General features: G+C 41.0%; 1 protein-coding gene and 1 pseudogene across 2 annotated transcripts in view; both read left to right on the top strand.

The window, feature by feature from the left end:
- UBE4A (ubiquitination factor E4A) overlaps positions 1-24,977 on the top strand; it is a 90,994-nt gene extending 66,017 nt beyond the window's left edge. For both annotated transcript variants that reach the window (XM_053691291.1, XM_053691290.1), the window contains exons 18-20: positions 13,288-13,435; positions 13,698-13,855; positions 24,287-24,977. In XM_053691291.1, the coding sequence (XP_053547266.1) occupies positions 13,288-13,435; positions 13,698-13,855; positions 24,287-24,425 (445 nt within the window). In that variant the 3' untranslated portion in view covers positions 24,426-24,977. The remainder of the gene's footprint in view (positions 1-13,287; positions 13,436-13,697; positions 13,856-24,286) is intronic.
- On the top strand, positions 827-5,901 carry LOC128639123 (ubiquitin carboxyl-terminal hydrolase 37-like; annotated as a pseudogene).
- Positions 24,978-26,277: the final 1,300 nt, after the last annotated feature.

Below are 26,277 nucleotides of genomic sequence, written 5' to 3'. Positions count from 1 at the left end.
TACCTTTACTGGTGTGAATCCAAAGTCTACTCTTGGAGTAGGGTCAGGATTCCTAGGATTTTGTCTTTTCTCCAGGAAGGTCTGGAGAAAGGGTTGTCAGTCTGTTATCTGAAAGGTCAGATTTCTGCTTTATCTATTCTTTTACATAAGCGTCTGACAGATGTGCCAGACGTTCAATCTTTTTGTCAGGCCCTGGTCAGAATCAGGCCTGTGTTTACACCTGTTGCTCCTCCTTGGAGCCTTAACCTTGTTCTTAAAGTTTTGCAGCAGGCTCCATTTCAGCCAATGCATTCTATAGATATTAAGTTATCTTGGAAGGTTTTGTTTCTTATTGCTATCTCTTCTGCTCAGAGAGTTTTGGAACTCTCTGCCTTGCAGTGTGATTCGCCTTACCTTATCTTTCATGCAGATAAGGCGGTTCTTCGTACTAAATTGGGTTTTCTTCTTAAAGTGGTTTAGGATAGAAATATTAATCAAGAAATTGTTGTTCCTTCTCTCTGTCCCAATCCTTCTTTTCATAAGGAACGTCTGTTGCACAACTTGGATGTTGTGCATGCTCTAAAATTCTACCTACAAGCGACTTAGGATTTTCGCCAGTCTTCTGCCCTGTTTGTTTGTTTCTCAGGAAGGTGCAAGGGTCAGAAGGCTACCGCTACTTCTCTTTCCCACTAGTTGATAAGTATAATTTGTTTTGCTTAGACAGCTGGTCAGTAGTCTCCTGAGAGAATTACAGCTCATTCCACTAGGGCTGTCTCCTCTTCTTGGGCTTTCAAAAATGAAGTTTCTGTGGCACAGATTTGCAAGGCTGCAACTTGGTCCTCTCTGCATACTTTTTCTAAATTTTACAAATTTGATACTTTTGCATCGGCTGAGGCCTCTTTTGGGAGAAAGGTTCTTCAAGTGGTGGTGCCTTCTGTTTAGGTCTGCCTGTCTTGTTCTCCCTCCCTATTCATTCTGTGTCCTCTAGCTTTGGTATTAGTTCCCACTAGTAATTGGAATGACGTCGTGGACTCTCCATATCTTAGGAAAGAAAACAAAATGTATGCTCACCTGATAAATGTATTTCTTTCCGGATATGGAGAGTCCATGACCCCACCCTTAATTAAGAGTTATTTTTGACTAAACCTCAGGCACCTCTACACCTTTGTGTTATTCCTTTTTCCATTTTCCTTCGATCGAATGACTGGGGATTATGGGTAGGGGAGTGACACTTAACAGCTTTGCTGTGGTGCTCTTTGCCTACTCCTGCTGGCCAGGAGTGATATTCCCACTAGTAATTGGAATGACGTTGTGGACTCTCCATATCCGGAAAGAAATACATTTATCAGGTAAGCATAAATTTTGTTTTTCAGATGCATTTTACATTAAAAGGTAGTATAATAAGATGAATAGTGTGACTGGGGACAGAAGCTTTGAATTAAGCAGCTGGGCAGGGGAGTTAAAGGTAGACAGTGAAGGACTCAACCTTGTGAAATATTTTGTGGGATTCACACCAAAAGTGTAAAAAAAAATGACTTCACTGTGCCTGCATAGTGCAATTCGAATTCACAGTCTCAATGTAAGAACATCTCCATGGATGGAAGGCAGCTGTGAAGTTATTGAGAAAGACCACAAGTTCAGTTTGGTTGTGCAGTATAAAGCTGGAGGAGCGCCGGCAAAATTTCCATTGAATCAGAATATTAAAACGGTAATTATGAGGCCCATGGGAAAGAAGCAGAGTCGGCTAATGGTTAATTTGAAAGATACTAGCTTTTTCACTATAGATCAGATCACATGCAGAGATGCTCATGAAATAAAACAGTTCCTGGATTTATTTAAAATTGAAAAGGCTCAAAGAGAGAAACCTGTCCAAGGATCAGGCAGCTTTGGAGGTGTTTTGGTGAATAGGAGCACCCAGAAGGAAGTAAACAGATCACTGACAAGTAACAAAAATCAAACTCCATCCAAAAGAGTACGTTTTGACAAAGATGAAGCTTCCACTGAAAGTCCTTTAAACAATTTTGGAAGGACACCAGTAAAAACTTCACCTGGAAGCATTACATTTTCCGGTCGAAACATTTCTCCTACAACATCTACACCACATAGATCAAGTCTTATGGAAAACAGGAATGAAAAAAGGAAATGAATGCAGACTCCAAGCCCAGAAATAAATGAAAATTACCTTAAAGAGAATAATTCATCAATCGCCAGCAAGGCATTTTCAGATCCAGCACGTAAATTTCTGAACAGCAGCCATGAGAAACAGATAAATTTGAAACAAAGTCGGAGGAGAATCAACAAGGATTAACACAATTGCAGTCATCCTCCTCTTATGGTAGTAAAATGACGCCAAAGGACTACTCGGCTGTCAGCATATTCACAGAGAGGTTGTCAGGGACAAATCAGCCACCTGCTGCTAAAAGAAGCTTAATCCTTTCTTCTCAGACAGCCCCACATTCTGTGAAGAAGCTTAAACCCAACCAAGACTACACCGGGTGGGACAAGCCAAGATTGCCACTCTCTACACAGCCTTTACCACAACAATTGCAAGGTTTTTACAATTTGGGCAATACCTGTTACATGAATGCCATCTTACAATACCTGTTCTCCCTGCAGTCATTTGCCAATGATTTACTTAAACAAGGAAACCCATGGAAGAAAATTCCTGTTAATGCATTAATACTACGTTTTGCCTTGCTTCTCTCCAAGAAGGATATCTGTGGCCCTGAGAAGAAGAAAGAGATACTTAAGAGAGTAAAAAGTTAAATTTCTGCCAGAGCAGAGAGGTTTTCAGGTTACATGCAAAATGATGCACATGAGTTCTTGAGACAGTGCTTAAATCAGTTGAAAGAAGAAATGGAGAAGCTGAACAAATCATGGAAGACTGAGCCATATCCAGGAGATAATCCTCCAGGAAAAGCAACTGATGACATTACAACAACACGTGTTTATACATGTCCTGTTACCTGCAATTTGGAGTTTGAGGTGCAACATTCAATTACATGTAAAATGTGTGGTAAAACAGTTACCAAGCGTAACAAGTTTATGGATCTTTCTATAGACCTTCCTCGAGGAAAGAAATCTTCACGGTCCATACAGGATTCTATTGACCTCTTTTCCAGGATGGAAGAAATTGAATACTCTTGTGAAAAATGCAATGGAAAGACTTCCTCTGTAACACATAAATTCAGTAGACTACCCAGGATTCTTATTCTACATTTGAAACAAAGTTTTAATGTAGTTCTGTCTCTCAATAATAAAGTGGGCCAGTAAGAAGTCATCCCTCGATACCTACACTCTTGTCTCACTGCACAGAAAGCACACGTCCTCCACTGTCCACTTGGGTTGGAATGCTTAAACTGCAATTTCACAACCACTGAAAGTTTCACAAATAGTGAATGCAAGCACAGTGACAACATTAAATTCAGTTAGGAAGCACACATTGAAGCTTACAAGTGTATTAACCACATGACTTGACTCAGAAAGTGACTATGAACCACTCAAGCGGTATGTTTCTCACAGCCAGAGAGTTTGTGGTGTGCAAGTACGAGAACAGCACATAGTAGATCATATCAAGAGATCATCAGTGGAAGGCACTAAATGTTCAGAGTCTGGAAGCTCATTCTATGATGGCTTGAGTGATGAGGATTTAATGGCAGCTGTACTTCAAATGAGCAAAAAGGAAGTTTCTCTGTCGATAACCAATGAGAAAGAAGAAAAAAATTACAAGCAGCCCAGACACTGGCATAGACACAGATACAGGCTTGGATTATCTGAATTAAAGTTTCGATAACTACGTTAATCCTATAGAAGAAGAAAAGCGAAAAGTTATAAGAGAGCTAGAGGTGATGCAATATAGTGACATTTCAAATTACTTTAATGAGAACAAAGAAAACAAAACCCCAGAGGGCCCCCAAAGGGAAGCAGATTGGCTTCAGTATGAATTAGAGAGTGAACAGGAGGAACAAGAGTTACAGCAGGCACTTGTCCAGTCTCTCCAGAAGCAGGAGGCTCAGGAAATGAAGGAAGCTGATGATCTGAAGAAGGCAACTGAACTTAGTTTACAAGAATTTAACAATACATTTTTTTGATAGAATTGGATCTGATGAAGATTCTGGGAATGAGGATACCTTTGATATCGAGTATACAGAGGAAGAAGCTGAAGAGTTAAAGAAAAATGCTGAGACTGGCAACCTTCCCCATTCGTATTGCCTCATCAGTGTTGTGAGCCATATCGGAAGCTCCTCTTCTTCAGATCATTATATTAGTGATGTTTATGATGTCAAAAAACAAGCCTGGTTTACATACAATGACCTTTCAGTGTCTAGGACACAGGAGACCACAGTGTAGACTGATAGAGACAAAAGTGGCTACATTTTCTTTTATATACACAAGGAGGTTTTTGAAGAGCTCATTGAGGCAGAAAATGTGCAGCCTGTTTCCATCGACCTTAACAGACCAACAATACTTCCCCTGTGAAATGAATTGGCACAGAGCTCTAAAGACTCTTAAAGCTAGTTGGCTAGAAAAAGATTGATGACGCATCCTTTTGGTCCAGTCACTTGGTTGTAGAGCCTAGAAATCTTTCCTCAACACGTACTTGGCACTTCTCTTTAAGATGTACAGTGGATTTGGGATAAAGGAACAACTGCATATTTAAAAATGGTTTCAGCTACAATGACATGACAGCTGAAGAGCGTTGTAAGTTGCACATTGGTTAATTTGGGACTATTGTTGACTTGGCCTCTTCAGTAATAATAACTCATTTCTATAGGGCATTTGAAAAGACTACTGACACTACATTGCTACAGCACCTCCGCTGTAGCTATGTGGAATGCTTTATTTTTTAATAAAGTCCACTACTTGCAGTCTTCAGAAAAAAAGGTAGTATAATAAATAATGAATGTACTGTATATTGCAATAATGGTATACTTTCAATAATGAAACATGTTATGTGTTCTTTAAACTTTAAGTTGAATGGCCCTTTAATTGCTTTCTACAATTTTCCAATCAAGTTTCCTGTTCATCCACTGTTCAATCTAAGGCGTCCTCTTGTGAGCATTCACATCTTATTTTTAGAGAGCGTACAGCATCAATTTTAGTGCTCACTGCTCTGATATGCCCAGTCATCAATTTGGGATGGGTCTGTAAAATAATACATTTGGGGTGTTTGTAGTCACTATTCGATGTGTGCAGAGACTAACTGAAGGGATGACTTCCCCCAAGAAAACATCCTCACCCTTCTCTTACACTGGTTGTGATCTCTAAGCAGGCCCCTACGCTCCAATCCATCTAGCCAAATGTTTGTAATCTCTGTTAATTTAAGGTGAGAGACGAGGTAGTATCCAGAGGATAGTAAGAAAAAACTGCAAGATTTAGAACAGAAGACAACAAACCTCCTGCATCTTTTGTGTAAAAAAACTCAGCTATATTCTTTGGGTCTTTAGTGTTCAGTTTTGTGTATTTAACGATTGCTCAAAAGAGGTGCAAACTTTTCTCTGGTATTTGCTGAGCTTATTACAGTGTCTTATACATTTTCTATAGTGGAAGTGTTAGACACAAATACAGTAAGTCAGTGCTTGAGCTATCTGTATGTATTTAAATGAACTTTTATTAACCCTGGGCGCGCTATAAACCTGTACAGTATGAGGGCTTCTGTAGAGAGGAGTAGTAGATGGGCAATGATGGCGGCTGTAGTAGCTGTTACTTCACCTTTTGATGTTTTCTGGAGAGCTACAGTAAGTTGAGATACCTCCTTTACTCTGCAATCAATTGAGAATGCAGCTTGTGCAGGGTAAGGGTTAGGTCAGACTTCTGCTATGCCTATTACAACTTCTGTGTGTGATGTGTGCCAACGGAGGTGAGTGAGGCCTGACAGACATTGCAATCTTGTTTTAATCCCTTGGATTCAAAATGGGAACGTATATACATTGAGGCTTTTTACCTACATTTCTCCAACATAGGTGTGTCCGGTCCACGGCGTCATCCTTACTTGTGGGATATTCTCTTCCCCAACAGGAAATGGCAAAGAGCCCAGCAAAGCTGGTCACATGATCCCTCCTAGGCTCCGCCTACCCCAGTCATTCTCTTTGCCGTTGTACAGGCAACATCTCCACGGAGATGGCTTAGAGTTTTTTAGTGTTTAACTGTAGTTTTTTTTATTCAATCAAGAGTTTGTTATTTTAAAATAGTGCTGGTATGTACTATTTACTCTGAAACAGAAAAGAGATGAAGATTTCTGTTTGTAAGAGGAAAATGATTTTAGCAACCGTTACTAAAATCCATGGCTGTTCCACACAGGACTGTTGAGAGGAATTAACTTCAGTTGGGGGAACAGTGAGCAGTCTTTTGCTGCTTGAGGTATGACACATTCTAACAAGACGATGTAATGCTGGAAGCTGTCATTTTCCCTATGGGATCCGGTAAGCCATTTTTATTCAGACAGTAAATAAGGGCTTCACAAGGGCTTATTAAGACTGTAGACATTTTCTGGGCTAAATCGATTCATATATACACATATTTAGCCTTGAGGAATCATTTAATCTGGGTATTTTTGTAAAATAATATCGGCAGGCACTGTTTTAGACACCTTATTCTCTAGGGGCTTTCCCTAATCATAGGCAGAGCCTCATTTTCGCGCCGGTATTGCGCACTTGTTTTTGAGAAGCATGACATGCAGTCGCATGTGTGAGGAGCTCTGATACATAGAAAAGACTTTCTGAAGGCGTCATTTGGTATCGTATTCCCCTTTGGGCTTGGTTGGGTCTCAGCAAAGCAGATACCAGGGACTGTAAAGGGGTTAAAGATAAAAACGGCTCCGGTTCCGTTATTTTAAGGGTTAAAGCTTCCAAATTTGGTGTGCAATACTTTTAAGGCTTTAAGACACTGTGGTGAAATTTTGGTTAATTTTGAACAATTCCTTCATACTTTTTCGCAATTGCAGTAATAAAGTGTGTTCAGTTTAAAATTTAAAGTGACAGTAACGGTTTTATTTTAAAACGTTTTTTGTACTTTGTTATCAAGTTTATGCCTGTTTAACATGTCTGAACTACCAGATAGACTGTGTTCTGAATGTGGGGAAGCCAAGGTTCCTTCTCATTTAAATAGATGTGATTTATGTGACACTGAAAATGATGCCCAAGATGATTCCTCAAGTGAGGGGAGTAAGCATGGTACTGCATCATTCCCTCCTTCGTCTACACCAGTCTTGCCCACTCAGGAGGCCCCTAGTACATCTAGCGCGCCAATACTCCTTACTATGCAACAATTAACGGCTGTAATGGATAATTCTATCAAAAACATTTTAGCCAAAATGCCCACTTATCAGCGCAAGCGTGACTGCTCTGTTTTAGATACTGAAGAGCATGGGGACGCTGATGATAATGGTTCTGAAATGCCCCTACACCAGTCTGAGGGGGCCAGGGAGGTTTTGTCTGAGGGAGAAATTTCAGATTCAGGGAAAATTTCTCAACAAGCTGAACCCGATGTGATTACATTTAAATTTAAGTTGGAACATCTCCGCGCTCTGCTTAAGGAGGTATTATCCACTCTGGATGATTGTGAGAATTTGATCATCCCAGAGAAACTATGTAAAATGGACAAGTTCCTAGAGGTCCCGGGGCTCCCAGAAGCTTTTCCTATACCCAAGCGGGTGGCGGACATTGTAAATAAAGAATGGGAAAGGCCCGGTATACCTTTCGTCCCTCCCCCCATATTTAAAAAATTGTTTCCTATGGTCGACCCCAGAAAGGACTTATGGCAGACAGTCCCCAAGGTCGAGGGAGCGGTTTCTACTTTAAACAAACGCACCACTATACCCATAGAAGATAGTTGTGCTTTCAAAGATCCTATGGATAAAAAATTAGAAGGTTTGCTTAAAAAGATGTTTGTTCAGCAAGGTTACCTTCTACAACCAATTTCATGCATTGTCCCTGTCACTGCAGCCGCGTGTTTCTGGTTCGATGAGCTAGTAAAGGCGATCGATAGTGATTCTCCTCCTTATGAGGAGATTATGGACAGAATCCGTGCTCTCAAATTGGCCAATTCTTTCACCCTAGACGCCACTTTGCAATTGGCTAGGTTAGCGGCGAAAAATTCTGGGTTTGCTATTGTGGCGCGCAGAGCGCTTTGGTTGAAATCTTGGTCAGCGGATGCGTCTTCCAAGAACAAACTACTTAACATTCCTTTCAAGGGGAAAACGCTGTTTGGCCCTGACTTGAAAGAGATTATCTCTGATATCACTGGGGGTAAGGGCCACGCCCTTCCTCAGGATAGGTCTTTCAAGGCCAAAAATAAACCTAATTTTCGTCCCTTTCGTAGAAACGGACCAGCCCCAAGTGCTACGTCCTCTAAGCAAGAGGGTAATACTTCTCAAGCCAAGCCAGCCTGGAGACCAATGCAAGGCTGGAACAAGGGAAAGCAGGCCAAGAAACCTGCCACTGCTACCAAGACAGCATGAAATGTTGGCCCCCGATCCGGGACCGGATCTGGTGGGGGGCAGACTCTCTCTCTTTGCTCAGGCTTGGGCAAGAGATGTTCTGGATCCTTGGGCACTAGAAATAGTCTCCCAAGGTTATCTTCTGGAATTCAAGGGGCTTCCCCCAAGGGGGAGGTTCCACAGGTCTCAATTGTCTTCAGACCATATAAAGAGACAGGCATTCTTACATTGTGTAGAAGACCTGTTAAAAATGGGAGTGATTCATCCTGTTCCATTAGGAGAACAAGGGATGGGGTTCTACTCCAATCTGTTCATAGTTCCCAAAAAAGAGGGAACGTTCAGACCAATCTTAGATCTCAAGATCTTAAACAAGTTTCTCAAGGTTCCATCGTTCAAAATGGAAACCATTCGAACAATTCTTCCTTCCATCCAGGAAGGTCAATTCATGACCACGGTGGATTTAAAGGATGCGTATCTACATATTCCTATCCACAAGGAACATCATCGGTTCCTAAGGTTCGCATTCCTGGACAAGCATTACCAGTTCGTGGCGCTTCCTTTCGGATTAGCCACTGCTCCAAGGATTTTCACAAAGGTACTAGGGTCCCTTCTAGCGGTACTAAGACCAAGGGGCATTGCAGTAGTTCCTTACTTGGACGACATTCTGATTCAAGCGTCGTCCCTTCCTCAAGCAAAGGCTCACACGGACATAGTCCTGGCCTTTCTCAGATCTCACGGATGGAAAGTGAACGTGGAAAAGAGTTCTCTATCTCCGTCGACAAGGGTTCCCTTCTTGGGAACAATAATAGACTCCTTAGAAATGAGGATTTTTCTGACAGAGGCCAGAAAAACAAAACTTCTAAGCTCTTGTCAAACACTTCATTCCGTTCCTCTTCCTTCCATAGCGCAGTGCATGGAAGTAATAGGTTTGATGGTAGCGGCAATGGACATAGTTCCTTTTGCGCGCATTCATCTAAGACCATTACAACTGTGCATGCTCAGTCAGTGGAATGGGGACTATACAGACTTGTCTCCGAAGATACAAGTAATTCAGAGGACCAGAGACTCACTCCGTTGGTGGCTGTCCCTGGACAACCTGTCACAAGGGATGACCTTCCGCAGACCAGAGTGGGTCATTGTCACGACCGACGCCAGTCTGATGGGCTGGGGCGCGGTCTGGGGACCCCTGAAAGCTCAGGGTCTTTGGTCTCGGGAAGAATCTCTTCTACCGATAAATATTCTGGAACTGAGAGCGATATTCAATGCTCTCAAGGCTTGGCCTCAGCTAGCAAAGGCCAAGTTCATACGGTTTCAATCAGACAACATGACGACTGTTGCGTACATCAACCATCAGGGGGGAACAAGGAGTTCCCTGGCGATGGAAGAAGTGACCAAAATCATTCAATGGGCGGAGACTCACTCCTGCCACCTATCTGCAATCCACATCCCAGGAGTGGAAAATTGGGAAGCGGATTTTCTGAGTCGTCAGACATTACATCCGGGGGAGTGGGAACTCCATCCGGAAATCTTTGCCCAAATTACTCAACTGTGGGGCATTCCAGACATGGATCTGATGGCCTCTCGTCAGAACTTCAAGGTTCCTTGCTACGGGTCCAGATCCAGGGATCCCAAGGCGACTCTAGTAGATGCACTAGTAGCACCTTGGACCTTCAAACTAGCTTATGTATTCCCGCCGTTTCCTCTCATCCCCAGGCTGGTAGCCAGGATCAATCAAGAGAGGGCGTCGGTGATCTTGATAGCTCCTGCGTGGCCACGCAGGACTTGGTATGCAGATCTGGTGAATATGTCATCGGCTCCACCATGGAAGCTACCTTTGAGACGAGACCTTCTTGTTCAAGGTCCGTTCGAACATCCGAATCTGATCTCACTCCAGCTGACTGCTTGGAGATTGAACGCTTGATCTTATCAAAACGAGGGTTCTCAGATTCTGTTATTGATACTCTTGTTCAGGCCAGAAAGCCTGTAACTAGAAAAATTTACCACAAAATATGGAAAAAATATATCTGTTGGTGTGAATCTAAAGGATTCCCTTGGGACAAGGTAAAGATTCCTAAGATTCTATCCTTTCTTCAAGAAGGATTGGAGAAAGGATTATCTGCAAGTTCCTTGAAGGGACAGATTTCTGCCTTGTCTGTGTTACTTCACAAAAAGCTGGCAGCTGTGCCAGATGTTCAAGCCTTTGTTCAGGCTCTGGTTAGAATCAAGCCTGTTTACAAACCTTTGACTCCTCCTTGGAGTCTCAACTTAGTTCTTTCAGTTCTTCAGGGGGTTCCGTTTGAACCCTTACATTCCGTTGATATTAAGTTATTATCTTGGAAAGTTTTGTTTTTGGTTGCAATTTCTTCTGCTAGAAGAGTTTCAGAATTATCTGCTCTGCAGTGTTCTCCTCCTTATCTGGTGTTCCATGCAGATAAGGTGGTTTTACGTACTAAACCTGGTTTTCTTCCAAAAGTTGTTTCTAACAAAAACATTAACCAGGAGATAGTCGTACCTTCTTTGTGTCCGAAACCAGTTTCGAAGAAGGAACGTTTGTTGCACAATTTGGATGTTGTTCGCGCTCTAAAATTCTATTTAGATGCTACAAAGGATTTTAGACAAACATCTTCCTTGTTTGTTGTTTATTCTGGTAAAAGGAGAGGTCAAAAAGCAACTTCTACCTCTCTCTCTTTTTGGATTAAAAGCATCATCAGATTGGCTTATGTGACTGCCGGACGGCAGCCTCCTGAAAGAATCACAGCTCATTCCACTAGGGCTGTGGCTTCCACATGGGCCTTCAAGAACGAGGCTTCTGTTGATCAGATATGTAGGGCAGCGACTTGGTCTTCACTGCACACTTTTACCAAATTTTACAAGTTTGATACTTTTGCTTCTTCTGAGGCTATTTTTGGGAGAAAGGTTTTGCAAGCCGTGGTGCCTTCCATTTAGGTGACCTGATTTGCTCCCTCCCTTCATCCGTGTCCTAAAGCTTTGGTATTGGTTCCCACAAGTAAGGATGACGCCGTGGACCGGACACACCTATGTTGGAGAAAACAGAATTTATGTTTACCTGATAAATTACTTTCTCCAACGGTGTGTCCGGTCCACGGCCCGCCCTGGTTTTTTAATCAGGTCTGATAATTTATTTTCTTTAGCTACAGTCACCACGGTATCATATGGTTTCTCCTATGCAAATATTCCTCCTTAACGTCGGTCGAATGACTGGGGTAGGCGGAGCCTAGGAGGGATCATGTGACCAGCTTTGCTGGGCTCTTTGCCATTTCCTGTTGGGGAAGAGAATATCCCACAAGTAAGGATGACGCCGTGGACCGGACACACCGTTGGAGAAAGTAATTTATCAGGTAAACATAAATTCTGTTTTTATAAAATCATAAGGTAAGCAATTAATTGGAAACAAATAAATCTAGTATACAAACTGTAAGGAAGCTGATTATATATATATTTATAATGTTCTAAACCATGAAAATGAATTTAAAATAAAATTTTGAATAAGAATATATCTTTCCTCTCCCATTTCCTTTATATATCTTTTTCTCCCTCCTCTTTTCTCCTCTTCTTGCTCTCCTCTTTCCTCTTTTCATCTGTCTTCTTGATCTCTTCTCTCCTTCCCACTCTTTTCTCTCTACTCTTCTTGCTCTCCAATTTCTTTTTCATGATTTTACTTTCTTCTTCTCTTTCTTTGTTTTCTCTCTCATCTCAGCTCCCTCTTACCTCTTACTCCTCTCTCCTTCCCACACTTTCACTGTTTTCTACCTTTTCACTCACATTTTCCTCTTCTCTCCTTTCCTTTCCTCTTCTCTCCTTTCCTCTCTCCAATTTTCTCTTTCTTACCCTCTACCTCTTTACTCTCCTTCCTTTGTTTTCTGTCTCTACTCTCCTCTCTTCTTTTTCTCCTCTTACTTTCCTCCTTTCTTTTCTCTCTCGGCCCTCCCTTCTTCCTATTCTCTCTCTCTTCTTCCTATTCTCTCTCTCTCTTCTTTTTCTTCATTCTCACTCTCCTCTCTTCTTCTGTCTCCTGTCCTCTCCTCCTCCTCCCCTCTTTCTCCTCCTCCCCTCTTTCTCCTCATTTTCTTTGCCCTCTGTCCTTTATCCTCTGTCTCACTCCCCCTTTTTTCTCACTCCCCTCTTTCTTTTTCACTTCCCTCTTTCTCTCTTCCTTCTCTCTCTCTCTCTTCTCTGTCCTCTCTCCCCCCTTTCAGTTCTACTATTCTATATCTTCAGTCACTCATCACCATGAATTGAGTCCATGTGTTTCTTCAGGGACCATTGTTGTTAGGCGAGAGGCAACTTAAAATAAATATTTTCCCAGCTTAAACTCCCAACACTACTTTTTTAATTATGGAGTAAGAATGAGCCTCCTAATGTATAATCCATATCACTATGGATTTCTATTGTAGTTATTATTTTTTATTTTATATTTATAACTACACAATTCACTTTACTTTTACTACACATTTCTCAACTCAGACAAATGTCCTGTAACTAAGAAAATAATATTAGACACTTGAAATTTGGCCTCTACACACTGAAAGCAATATAGATCAATATACTTTTACTGCAATAATGTAAACACAGAGCTTCCCAGTTAGGATTAAGACTAATTGATCTACCCTTGAAAATGTTTCCCAAATGGAACATTCCACTGCATCATCTCTTGATGTTAGCATTGCTTTGATGCCCTGTCTACCGGTACAGTACTGGGCTTCCCTGGAGGTCCTGCTGGAATCTTCTGTCACCTAAAAACTTCTGAGCCTCCCAGTAGGCTGGTGTGTTTTTTTGTGTGATACAAGATATTTAGGGTCTCACTATAGAAGATATTACATAGAGATTTTTATATATTTTATCCGTTCCAGGGATGAAGAGAATTTCTGTTCCACTGTCCCCAAGGATGGACGTTCCTATTCTCCGATGCTCTTTGCTCAGACAGTAAGAGTGCTGAAAAAGATTAACAAGCCAGGAAATATGATTGTGGCATTCAGCAATCTGGCTGAAAAAATCAAGGTAAGACAACGGTCACCCAACCTTAGCAGAGAGCTGTCTCACCTTGTTAGCTAAATGAGGGGGCAGTCTTCATGTAAAATATCCTCTTCATTATATGTAATGTATCCATGTCTTAAGGCTCTCCCCTGTCTGTCACCTGGGGAAGGGCATACTCCATATTTGTCTTTTGTGTTACTGTCCCATATCTCCCTTCTGTGTGTGTCCTCACCAGTTAGGTGTACTGTGGTCACTCTGTTAACAGTTTGTTGTGTGCTTGTGTAAGTCCTTAGCAGACCTGCAGCAACAGGAGGAAGAGACCTATGCTGATGCCCCTGATGATTTCTTGGACCCTATTATGAGCACGGTCATGTCAGATCCTGTCATCCTGCCGTCATCACGGGTTACAGTAGACAGGTCAACCATTGCAAGGCACCTACTCAGGTGAGTACCAAAGTGATGATAGATTAGTTGATACTTTCTCTGGGGCATTTTGCACTTATATCAATTTCTGATTTGGTTCCTTGTAACAGCACATGGAACAGGAGATGATTTTTGGTTAATATAAGTCACCATTGGGAGAAAGGGAGTAACATCAAATAATCATATGAATTACAATCCCTTCTCCACCTGTCTTCCACTATATAGTGATCCCTAGACTTTGTGGGAAAGCTTGTGAAATCACCACTTGTGTGGTGATGTCACAGTTGTGGTGGCAGGCAGTGAAGAGAGTTGGAGAGTTGGAAGAAGCGCAGTTGCTCAGACCCCGTAACCTCAATTCCTTTAGAAGGCACAGAACTCCATGACACCTCAATTAAAAGAGAACCTGTTCTCTTAAATGTTGGTGGTCTTGGAAAGCTACAAGCTCCCATAAAAAAAGTTGTAAAAAGCACAAAACATGGTTTTGCTGGGTAGGGGGGGTTTTAGGGCCTCAGTAACCAAAAAAAAAAGCGACAACAAAAAAAGACCCTAAATAAAGTTTAAAAAGGAAAGTGAGGGGGCGCCCTAAATGTGAATGTGGAGATGTAACCAACAAATTGTTATTAAGTGGAGTGATAAAAATATATGTGGAGGAGACACTAATGGTCAATAATGGGCAATAATCGTATATTAATCTAAAATAATACTAAATAATAACAGATAATAAAATAATAAAGTGATATATCATAACAATATACAGTGTTAACCAGTGTTAACCAATAACAATGTGATACAAAATTATATATCATACAATATACAGTGTTAACCAATAACAATGTGATACAAAATTATATATCATACAATATACAGTGTTAACCAATAACAATGTGATGCAAAATAATACAAATAATCATAAAAGGCAAACAAAGTGATGAATGAAGTGAAAGTCTCTATAGAGGAAGGAGGCAGCTATATGTGATGATCCAGGCCAGGATCCAGGAGCAGCAATCTATGAGAAGAAAAAACAGAAGCGCCACATGGCCCAATATTGTTTGGTCCGGAACTAGTAGATCTTAAAGTAATGAGTAAACTCACATTTAGTAGAGCACCTCAATTAGTGCTTAATATGCGGTCTGGGATCTGTTCGGTCACCCAGAAGACCAACTTCCTGCACAGGAACTGATGTCTGTATAGACAGAAAGGAGACACAGGTGCCTATATAGCCTAGTATTGTTGGTACAAAGATGTAGATACAAACAAAGAGAAGAATGGTACTCACAATGGATAAAGCACCTCTTGTGATGCTATAGGAGCATGAAGGGATCAATTCAGTCACCCAACAGACTTGTGGCCAGACATCCAAGTGGATTCAGTGGTACAGAAGGATCCCACAGTAGACCAAAAGGAGATATTCCTCAGGAGAAGGAAAAAATATATCCCAAAAAAGATACAGCAAGTGTTCAAATGTTAAAAATGACTTTAATAAAAATTATAAAATCACAGGCAACATTCTTCTCTTTGTTTGTATCTACATCTTTGTACCAACAATACTAGGCTATATAGGCACCTGTGTCTCCTTTCTGTCTATACAGACATCAGTTCCTGTGCAGGAAGTTGGTCTTCTGGGTGACCGAATAGATCCCAGACCGCATATTTAGCACTAATTGAGGTGCTCTACTAAATGTGAGTTTACTCATTACTTTAAGATCTACTAGTTCCGGACCAAACAATATTGGGCCATGTGGCGCTTCTGTTTTTTCTTCTCATAGATTGCTAAATAAAGTTTATTTTATAGTGGACTAGTTCCCCTCTTAAATTTGACTTTAATATGTAAAAAGTGCTTACATTTTTACATTGGAACAAGGGGACACCTCTCTCAAAATAAATTCCATTTTATAACCCCAAAGCCCCTTTAAATTTTTCCCAATTACTTATTTTACCAGCTGGAGTGTATTCAAATGTTTACAAATAGCTCCTTTATTTTGGCATCTAAAATAGCGGATTTTCCCTGTGGTATCCCCACCTTTACTGATAATTTCAATACTTGGGTATTAACTATACAAAAGCTATGTAAACATAGCCAACTGAAGAAATTATACTCTCAGTGAGGGGTAGGAGTGATAAGTAATGTTCATTTTCAATTGGGAGTTAATATACAGTGATAAAATAAAAAAGCACTTGATCTGATCTGATTTTCCTGCACAGCCAATTTGAATGGGCTGTAGTTTCACAGAACAAATCCAGCTATTTAATATAGAAAATTAAACCTAAAGGAACATGTTCTTATACATTTTATACTCTGTTGCTGTTATAACAAGTTATTAGAAATACATTGAGGAGAAAGCAATTTTACAGTACACTGTCCCTTTAAGTATTTTATACCTCTTGATTTATACATGAAATGCAAAGTGATGAATGTTAACGCATCATAGGAATTTGCCTTTTGATTTGTATTTGTTTACATGGATATAGGACCACAATTGTTTTGACTTTAATAAGCTCACACAGTGTTATTTGCAATGTTATGTCAAAAAATCTTAAAGGGACTAAACACCTGATGCAGATTCTGCAAACTAACTTCTGCTGTCAGTCCATAAATCTACTACAAATGTAGTAATAAAGGATTTTTGGCAGTCTGTGCAGCTTACCCCCATTGTGTTCAAGAAGAGTGTTGTTAAACAGAGTGGTGATACTGAGCTCAGTGCTGCTATGTGTGCTGCCATGTTGTAACGCACGTTGCTCAGTCACAGGCACAGCAGTCACGTGATGCACATGCCAGATAATGTTAATGTTAGTTAAAGAAGGATTACCAGAATGATCTGTCACAGTGGTGCTGAGTGCTGTAATTAGCTGTATAAACATTTTTCATATGTGCCTCATATTTATATAAATAAATATTCCGTTTGATAATTTCAAAGAACTGAAAACTTTTTCTAAAAATACGTCTGACTCTGCACCGTCTAATAGCAAGCTGAAGCTACCAGAGGGGGGAGGAAGAAGGGGGGGGGGGAGTGGCATGCTCCGTCTGACAGTCTGAACTGTTATTTAAGCTAATAGCATGCTGAAGATACACAGAGGTTAAAGGAAGGAGCTGAAGATACTAGTGATGTGAAGTTCGGTTCTTCTGGGTGAATCGGTTCATTTCGGACAGTTCGATTAACTGAACCGGTTCATGAACCGATTCACCAGTTCACCTACTGAACATGAGATAGAGGCTCTACCTCATGTTCAGTAGGTGAACTGTAGAGCCGCAGATTCGTTCCTGAATCATGAGTCACTGACTGTGTGAGTTGTTCATGACTCATGATTCAGTGTCTAACAGTTCAGCTCCTCCTGAGTCCTCACAGCCAGGCAGCGTTGTCTCCTTCACAGATACATACAACACAGTACATAGAACAGAGCATGCTGCATAGTATACTCTGTTCTATGTACTGTGTTGTATGTATTTTCCTAAGATATGCATATCTACTAGTACTCTGTATAGCTTATAAATAAATATAAGTGTGAGACCTGCTGCTTCTCTAAGGGTTAATTTAAGGTGCAGTTTGGGGTATATTTGAATCAGTGTACTGTTAACTGACTCCTTTGCAATGAATCGTTCAGTTAAAGGGACAGTCAAGTCCAAAAAAAACTTTCATTTTTCAAATAGGGCATGTAATTTTAAACAACTTTCCAATTTACTTTTATCAACAATTTTGCTTTGTTCTCTTGGTATTCTAGTTGAAAGCTAAACCTAGGAAGGTGCATATGATAATTTCTAAGCCCTTGAAGGCCACCTCTATTTTATTTACTTTTCACAGCAGGGGAGAGCAAGCTCATGTAGGCCATATAGATAGCATTGTGATCACGCCCGTGGCTAGTGGCAGACACTGCACTAATTGGCTAAAATGCAACTATATGCAAAATAACTAAAAGTCATGTGATTAGGGGCGGTCAGAAGATGCTTAGATACAAGTTAGTCACAGAAGTAAAAAGTGTATTAATATAACAATGTTGGTTTTGCAAAAAACTGGGGAATGGGTAATAAAGGGATTATCTATATTTTTAAACAACAAAAATTCTGGTGTTAACTATCCCTTTAACAGTACACTGATTCAAATATACCTCTAACTGCACCTTAAATTAACCCTTACAGAAGCAGCAGGTTTCAACCTTATATTTATTTATAAGCAATACAGAGTTTTGGTTTATAAATATAAGGTTGAGACCTGCTACTTTTGTAAGGGTTAATTTAGGTGCACTTAGGGGTATCTTTGAATCAGTGTACTGTTAACTGAATGATTCATTGCAGAGGAGTTAACAGTACACTGATTCGTTTGCAAACAGTTCACTTCATGAATCAGTAACAGTACTGGTAATATGATCCTAGAGTGAGACTGTCTGATTCATTGGAAAGGAGGAGTTAGCAGAAGCAGTACACACTCTAGGATCGTATTACCAGTGCTGCTGCAGACTCAGGAAGTGAACTGTTTGAAACGAATCAGTTCAGTCTGGTGAACTGATTCATACAGTTCACTGAAAAGATCCAGTTCAAATGAACGATTCGTTCTTGAACTGGACATCACTAGAAGATACACGGACATTGAGGGGGAGGAAGAAGGGGGGGAGTGGCATGCTCCGTCTGACAGTCTGAACTGTTATTTAAGCTAATAGCATGCTGAAGATACACAGAGGTTAAAGGAAGGAGCTGAAGATACACGGACATTGAGGGGGAGGAAGAAGGGGGGGAGTGGCATGCTCCGTCTGTTCTAAACTCTTGTTTATTTGTTTTAGTGAATAGCATGCTGAAGCTACAGTCACAGAGGTTCAAGGAAGGAGCTGAAGTAACACGGACACGGGGAGGAAGGAGGGGGGAGTGGCATGCTGCGTGGGAAGAAGGGAGCTAAATAACACTGCAAATACATTTACTAGACGATTTATGCACATAATCTTCTAGTAAATGTATTTGCAGTGTTATTCAGTTCCCTTCTTCCCACAGAGCATGCCTCTCCCCCCTCCGTGTAGCTTAAGCTTGCCAACAGTTCCTCTAGCTCTAATTTAGAAAAAGTTTTCAGTTCTTTGAAATTATCAAATGGAATATTTATTTATATAAATATAAGGCACATATGAAAAAATGTTTATACAGATAATTACAGCACTCGGCACCACTGTAAGAGATCATTCTGGTAATCCTTCTCTAAACTTAATAACATTATCTGCAATGCACAATCACGTGACTGCTGTGCCCGTGTGGCAATATGGTGGCATACATAGCATCACCAAGCTGCAGATCAGCAGTCTAATTAAAGACCCTCTTATTGAACTGTTTGGGGTAAACTGAGCAGCAAGAATAGGGATTCATGATTACTTTGTTATTATTAGTAAATATAAGTTAGTTTAAATAATTTTTAGAAGGTGTTATGGGTCCCTTTAAGAACAATAAACATTTTGTATACAGGTTTTGTTGCAGCCATCTGATGGCATGAAATATAATAATGGTATCTTCTGAATCGGCTTGGCCTGCTGAAATATATATTATTTGTGATGTGTCTGCGGCAGATAAAAAATTAAAATCATCTTAGCAACAAAGGGGTTAAAGGGAACGAGTTTCTTATTGAGGCAAGAAAAATATATACAATGGAGGTAGAGAGTCTTAAAGGGATAGGAAATCCCAAATGTTTTCTTTCATGATTCTGATAGAACATGTGATTTTAAACAGCTTTCTTATTTACTTCTATTATCATTTCTTCTTCGTTGTCTTGCTATTATTTGTTAAATGGAGGGACGTACGCTTAGGACCCAGCCTATTTCTGGAGCACTATATGGCAGCAGTTTTGCAAAAATGTTATCCATTTGCAAGAGCAATAGATGGCAGCTTTATTTCCTGCCATATAGTGGTCCAGGCGCCTAACTAGGTATCTCCTCCACACAGACTATCATGGGAACTTAGTAAATATTGATAATAGAGGTAAATAGGAAACTTAATTTTAAAATTGTATGCTCTGTCTGAATCACAAAAGAAAATGTTTGGGTTTCATATCCCTTTAAAGTACTCTAAGGGTACACTATTATTATTATTATTATTATCATGATTATTCTTTATTTATAAAACGCCAACAGATTCCGCAGCGCTGCCCATGGGTACAAGGATAAAAGTACAACGGTGAAACAATACAATAAAAGACAAAATTTTACAGACAAATACAGGGGAAATTGAGGGCCCTATTCCCATGGGAACTTACAATCTAGATGGGTAGGAGGATGGGAAACAGGAGGTGGTGACTGCAAAGATGAGAATGATATTAGTGAGGAGATAGATGAGGGCAAAGTTCATTTGTCAATGAGTCGGGTGATAAGCTTCCCTGAACAAAAAGGTCTTTAGGGATTGTTTAAAGGAGGAGAGGTTACGGGAGAGACTGACATCTCAAGGAAGTGCGTTCCAGAGGGTTGGTGCCGCACAAGAGAAGTCCTGTAGTCTAGCATGAGAGGAGGTGATGGTAGAGGACGCAAGTAGCAGATCATTGTTGGATCTTAGGGGGCGGGCTGGAGTATATTTGTTGATGAGTGAGGACAGGTAAGGTGGGGCAGCATTGGTGAGGGCTTTGTAGATCAGGGTGAGAATTTTGAATTTGATTCTGCTGTGAATGGGGAGCCAGTGAAGGGACTCACAGAGAGGTGCAGCAGAAACGGAGCATCGAGAGAGGTGGATTAGCCTGACAGATGCATTTAGGATGGATTGAAGGGGAGAGAGGCGGGAGAGAGGGAGGCCATTTAGTAAGTTATTACAGTAGTCAAGTCGGGAAATTACCAGGGAGTGGATTAGCAGTTTTGTAGTTTCATCACTCTGAAACAGACGAATTTTGGAGATATTGCGTAGGTGGTTGCTGCAGGATAAAGAGAGCAATTGGATGTGGGGAATGAAGGACAGATTTGAGTCAAGTGTGACTCCGAGGCAGCGGACTTGGGGTGATGGGGAGATAGTGGTGTCACCAACAGTGATGGAAAAATTAGAAACTGTAGTAGAGTTAGTGGGGGGGGGGGATTAGAAGTAGTTCGGTCTTGGACATGTTTATTTTTAGGTGGTGAGAGCTAATCCAGGAGGAAATGCCAGATAAGCGGTCGCTGATGTGAGAATTGACAGAAGGAGATAGTGCAGGGGTGGAAAGGTAGATCTTAATATCATCAGCATAGAGGTGGTAGTTGAATCCATAGCTGTTGATAAGTTTACCCAGTGAAGAAGTGTAAATAAAGAAGAGTAGAGGACCCAGGACAGAGCCTTGAGGTACTCCAAAAGACAGAGGCAATGGAGAGGAGGAGTCACCAGCAAAAGAGACGGAGAAGGATCTGTAAGAGAGATAAGAGTGAATACAGGAGAGGGCAGTGTCACAGAGCCCAAGAGAGCTGAGAGTCCGTTGGAGAAGGGGATGGTCAACAGTGTCAAAGGCAGCAGAGAGGTCAAGTAAGATGAGTATAGAGTAGTAGCCTTTGTTTTTAGCAGAAAGGAGATCGTTAGTAACCTTGGTGAGAGCAGTCTCAGTTGAGTGTTGGGGACGGAAGCCTGATTGCAGGGGGTCGAGCAGTGAGTTAGAGGACAGGAAGTGTGTTAAGCGATCGAAAGCTATTTTTTCAAGGATTTTTGAAGCTAGCGGGAGCAGTGATATGGGGCGGTAGTTTGCCGGAGAGTTAGGGTCAAAGGAGGGTTTTTTGAGGATGGGGTGACCTTTGCATGTTTGAAGGAAGCAGGGAATGAGCCGGTAGAAATGGATAGGTTGAATATGTGAGTAAGAGCCAGAGTGAGGGTGGGAGACAGAGAAGGTATTAGATGTGAAGGAATAGGGTCAAGTGGGCAGGTAGTGAGGTGTGAGAAAGACAATAGGGAGGCCACTTCACTCTCAGTGGTTGGTAGGAGGGTGCAGAGAGCGGCAGAGGGGGTGACTGGGAGCGGAGTTGGGAGATTGTAGGCTTGTGTTGGGATGATTCTTCGGATGGTAAGTGTTTTATTGAAAAAGTAGTCAGCCAGGTCTTGAGCATTGAACGCAGATGAGGGGGGGGGGTGCAGGTGGGTAGAGGAGAGAGTTAAAAATGGAGAAGAGTCTTTTAGGGTTTGAAGAGTGAATGGATATAATAGAAGAGGAGTAGGTTTGCTTAGCTAAGTGAAGGGCAGAGGTGTAAGAGTAAAGGATGATCTTATAGTGCATGAAATCAGGTTCAGAGCGGGATTTCCTCCAGGCACGTTCAGCAGTGCATGATCATTTTTGTAGGTGGTGTGTTTGCTGGGAGTGGCAGGGCTGGAGCTGACGACGTGGGGCTTTGCGAAGTTGGGGCGGAGCGAGAGTGTCAAGTGCAGAGTAGGGAGTATTGTTATAGTGGGTTATAGCAAGGTCAGGGCAGGATATTGTGGAAGTGTGGGGGAGTCGTATTTGAATAAGGTTGGAGAGTTGGGGACGGTCTACAGTGTGCAGATTTCTACAGGTGCGGGGGCAAGGGGGAGAAGTAGGTGTAGCCTGTATATTAAGATTAAAGGTGAGCAGATGGTGGTCTGAGATAGGAAATGGGCAACAGGCAACATCAGGGAGAGAGCAGAGATAGGAAAATGCCAGATCAATAGAGTGTCCATCGTGGTGCGTAGGGAATAGGGTGGATTGTGCGAGGCCGAAGGAGTTGGTGAGCGAGAGAAGTTTAGAGGCAGCAGGAGCAGATGAGTTGTCAATGGGGATGTTGAAGTCCCCCAGAATTAGAGTAGGTGTATTTGTAGAGAGAAAGTAAGGAAGCCAGGCAGCAAAATTGTCAAGGAATTGGGAGGTTGATCCAGGGGGGCGATAGATAAATAACTGCCACTCTGAGAGAGGGGGGGGAGAACAGGTGAATGCAGTGGACTTCAAAGGAAGAAAAGGAGAGAGATGGAAATGGAGATAGGTACTGATAAGAGTAGGAGGGGTAGAGTAAGATGCCAACACCGCCACCGTGTCTATCACCTGGCCTAGGTATGTGGCTAAAGTGAAATCCACCATGTGTGAGAGCAGCAATGGAAGCAGTGTCAGAGGAAGATAGCCAGGTTTCGGTAATTGCTTAAAGGTTGAAAGCGTTGGAAACAAACAAGGTCGTGAACAGTTGTAAGTTTGTTATAGACAGAGCGAGCATTCCAGAGGGCACAAGAAAAGGGAAGGAATAAGCGCTGTGGGTTAATGGAGATGAGATTGTTGGTATTGCGTGACCTAGAGTTTTTGCAGTGGGAGACAGAGCAAGAGTGTAAAAGTGTGGTGATTGCTGCAGGGCCAGGGTTAGGAGAGACATCACCAGTGGTAGTAGCAGTGACAGTGACAGTGAGATTTGTAGGAGCGTGTATGACTAGACACAGGAGAGTTAGAGGGGGAAGTGTTTCTAAGGAAATAGAGTAGTTCATAAGAAGACAGCATAGGGGATGAGAGAAGGGAGGGTGAGATACGGATAGTGTGGGGGTTGTTGTTGTTATAGGGCCATGCAGTAAGTTTTAGGAGAAGGGCAGACAGAGAGAGCAGAAATGACATAGAGAGCATTGTGTATGTGTATGAAAAGTATTTTTTCCCCCCAATCTGTAAATTCAAGTAAGTAAGCACTTTGAGGGCAGAGAGATCACTGCATTATAAAACAGTTGCTCTTTATGCAGAGTTAAGAAAAAGATGACATCACTCAAATCAATTCTGTGCTGTGTCTGCGATCTTAGAGCTTATGATTCTTTAATTCTAAGTAATTAAATATTTAATTTATTCCTAGCAATCAAATACTAATGTTATTAAAGTCATTTTTGATGCCGGGTAAGCGGTCCATGGGTCTTTTAAAGGCGTACTAAAGTCCGAATTAAACTTTCAAGATTCAGGCAAAACATGCAATTTTAAGAGACTTTCCATTTGACTTCCATTATATACACACTCAGTAGGGGACCTACTCAACTGAGGGCCCTGGTGCAAGATTTATTTGGGGGCCCCCCAATGGTAACTCAGTGGAAAGCTAAAGTATTAATATACCTTCTGCTCTGTATAATGATTTTGAGGATAGATGTACAGACAGATAGATAAGAGGATGGACCTACAACCTGTACTAATAAAAGGCTCCCCTGCATTAAGATTGTAAACATTCTGCACACACCTACGTATAGATCGGCTGTTATGGGCCCCCTCCAGCTCTTGGGCCCTGGTGCGACTGCACCTGCTGCACCAATGGTAGTTCCTCCCCTGTACACACTTTCTAAAGCACCAGCTCCTACTGAGCATGTTCACAAGGTCACAGTGTATATGTATACTTGTCTGTGATTGGCTAATGGCTGTCACATGATACAAGGGGCTGGCAAATGGGAAACAAAATTAATTTGTCCGAAAAAAATCTACTGTTTATTTGTAATTCAGAGTAAGTGTTATTGCATTGTCATTGTAATACACACTTATTAATTAAGCAATTCTATTGTATTTAATGATCCTTTAAACTCTTTTCTTCCTGCAGTGACCAGACGGATCCATTCAATCGTAGCCCTCTGACCATGGATCAAATTAAACCAAACATTGAACTTAAGGACAGGATCCAGCAGTGGCTATCCGAGCGCAAACAACAAAGTGCAAACACACAGCGAAAAACATCTTAACTCTAATTTAAAACTGTTTCTTAAAACGGAGATCAATTTTGCAGCTGCACTTACAGATTCCAACATGGAAGTGGTTAATAGCGGGAGGCAGCTTTCTCATATCTGCCCTCATCTGATCTGTCCATACAGCTGGTGAGAAGGTCAGCCGACCTCTACAGTGCACAATGAGATGTGAAAAGTAGCCAGATCCAACCCCCCCCCCCCAAAAAAAAACAACCAGTGAGTGCATCTGTGGAGAACTGTATTTGCTTTTAGTACTTATCTGCTTAAACAATATGGATGTCAATAGATGTAGTGACCCCTCACGCATACACATTTGCTTCACTGGCATACATCTAGATCTGGCTATAATTTGGTAATATTTCCGGAAGTTTTAAAGAATTATGAATGTTTACCACATGTTGTAAAGCTGAGCCAACTACTTTGGGAATATATATATATTTATATGCACACTCACATATATATATATATATAGCACGGGGTCTCCACTGACAGTCTTGTCTTGAGATCTTATTGTAATATATTGTGAAAATGAATAAATCCTATAAGTTACTAGTGTTGCTATGACTATAATTGGGCTGATAGGCAAATGAGAAAAATGATTCTCAGGATGGCTGCCTGCTGCCTTGGTATTATAATCTGCTCCTTGTATTTAAAGGTCCATAATAGTTGAACAATGACATGCTCTAATTCATTAGCTAATGTCATTTTACAACTATCGACCCTGCACTACTTTGTGTTTAACCTCAGCAGTGGAAACCGCTGCTCATCTAATCAGCCACTCTAGTTGGACTTGTGAGTCCTGCGACTAGTAATGCATCACCTGTACTTTTATCTCTGCGTGTTTTATTTTTATATACATATTTTATATGTTTGCACTAACTGTATGCACACACACATATATATATATATATATATATATATATATATATATATATATATAAAATTATCGCTAGTGATGTTGATGATGTCATGTGTAATGTCATTGATGATATAATGCAAAGCCCCCAAGGGGGTAGTGGGGGCAGTTTAAGTTAGGAATTTCCTTGCTTTTGAACATATAATGGAAAACTTAAACTCTGGCTTTAACATAACTTTTTTTGTCAATTAATTTCCTTGTTTTTCCCTAGAAATTAAAACAAATATAATCTATATTATATTATATACATATTACATATGTTTCAGCAAAAGACTGTTTAAAGGGGGGAAAAAACTAAACAAATAAGTTTTGTTTTTTTACTCTGCAAGGTGAAGTACTAATATATTATATATAAATATGTATTAAATTACAACTGCCATTTTAAATAAAAGACAGACTTAAGTTGCTTCACTAGAGTGCCACAACTCATAAAGGAACCAACAAATGTGGGAAGGACAGGGGTATGTCTGAAGCTGTATGCTAGTTAAGTTTATTCAAAGTTGACAATTCACTTATATACCTTACGGAATAGTAATGTTACTAAACTAGTAGTGAAAACATTTTAGATTAATTTGTATTTGCTGTGAATTGAGAATTTATATCACTACCAGTTGCTAACCTGCTAACTTCACTCTCCCCTGTGAGATTCTGTATCCCAGAGACCTTCACTTCTTTCTATGGGACTCATTTCTCTGGAACATCCAGGGACTGTTCTTTTTTAGAGAATTGAAGGGACAGGCTAAGCATGTGCATTCCTTTCTTTTGGAAGGAAACGAATGCCAAAGATGGCAGCCTCCAAGCAGCTGTTTTGGGAACAAGATTTATTTTTGTGAAAGTGCAACACACTAAGATCTGAGCCAAACCACATATTAGTGTATTGCACTTTTTCAAGAAGAAATCAAGCTGAAAATAGCTGAATGCCACTTGCGGTCT

The sequence above is a fragment of the Bombina bombina genome, chromosome 8, assembly GCF_027579735.1.
Source record: "Bombina bombina isolate aBomBom1 chromosome 8, aBomBom1.pri, whole genome shotgun sequence".
Lineage (NCBI taxonomy): Eukaryota > Metazoa > Chordata > Amphibia > Anura > Bombinatoridae > Bombina > Bombina bombina.
The sequence above is the reverse complement of the archived record's forward strand: the minus strand, read 5'-3'. Positions and strand labels throughout refer to the sequence as shown.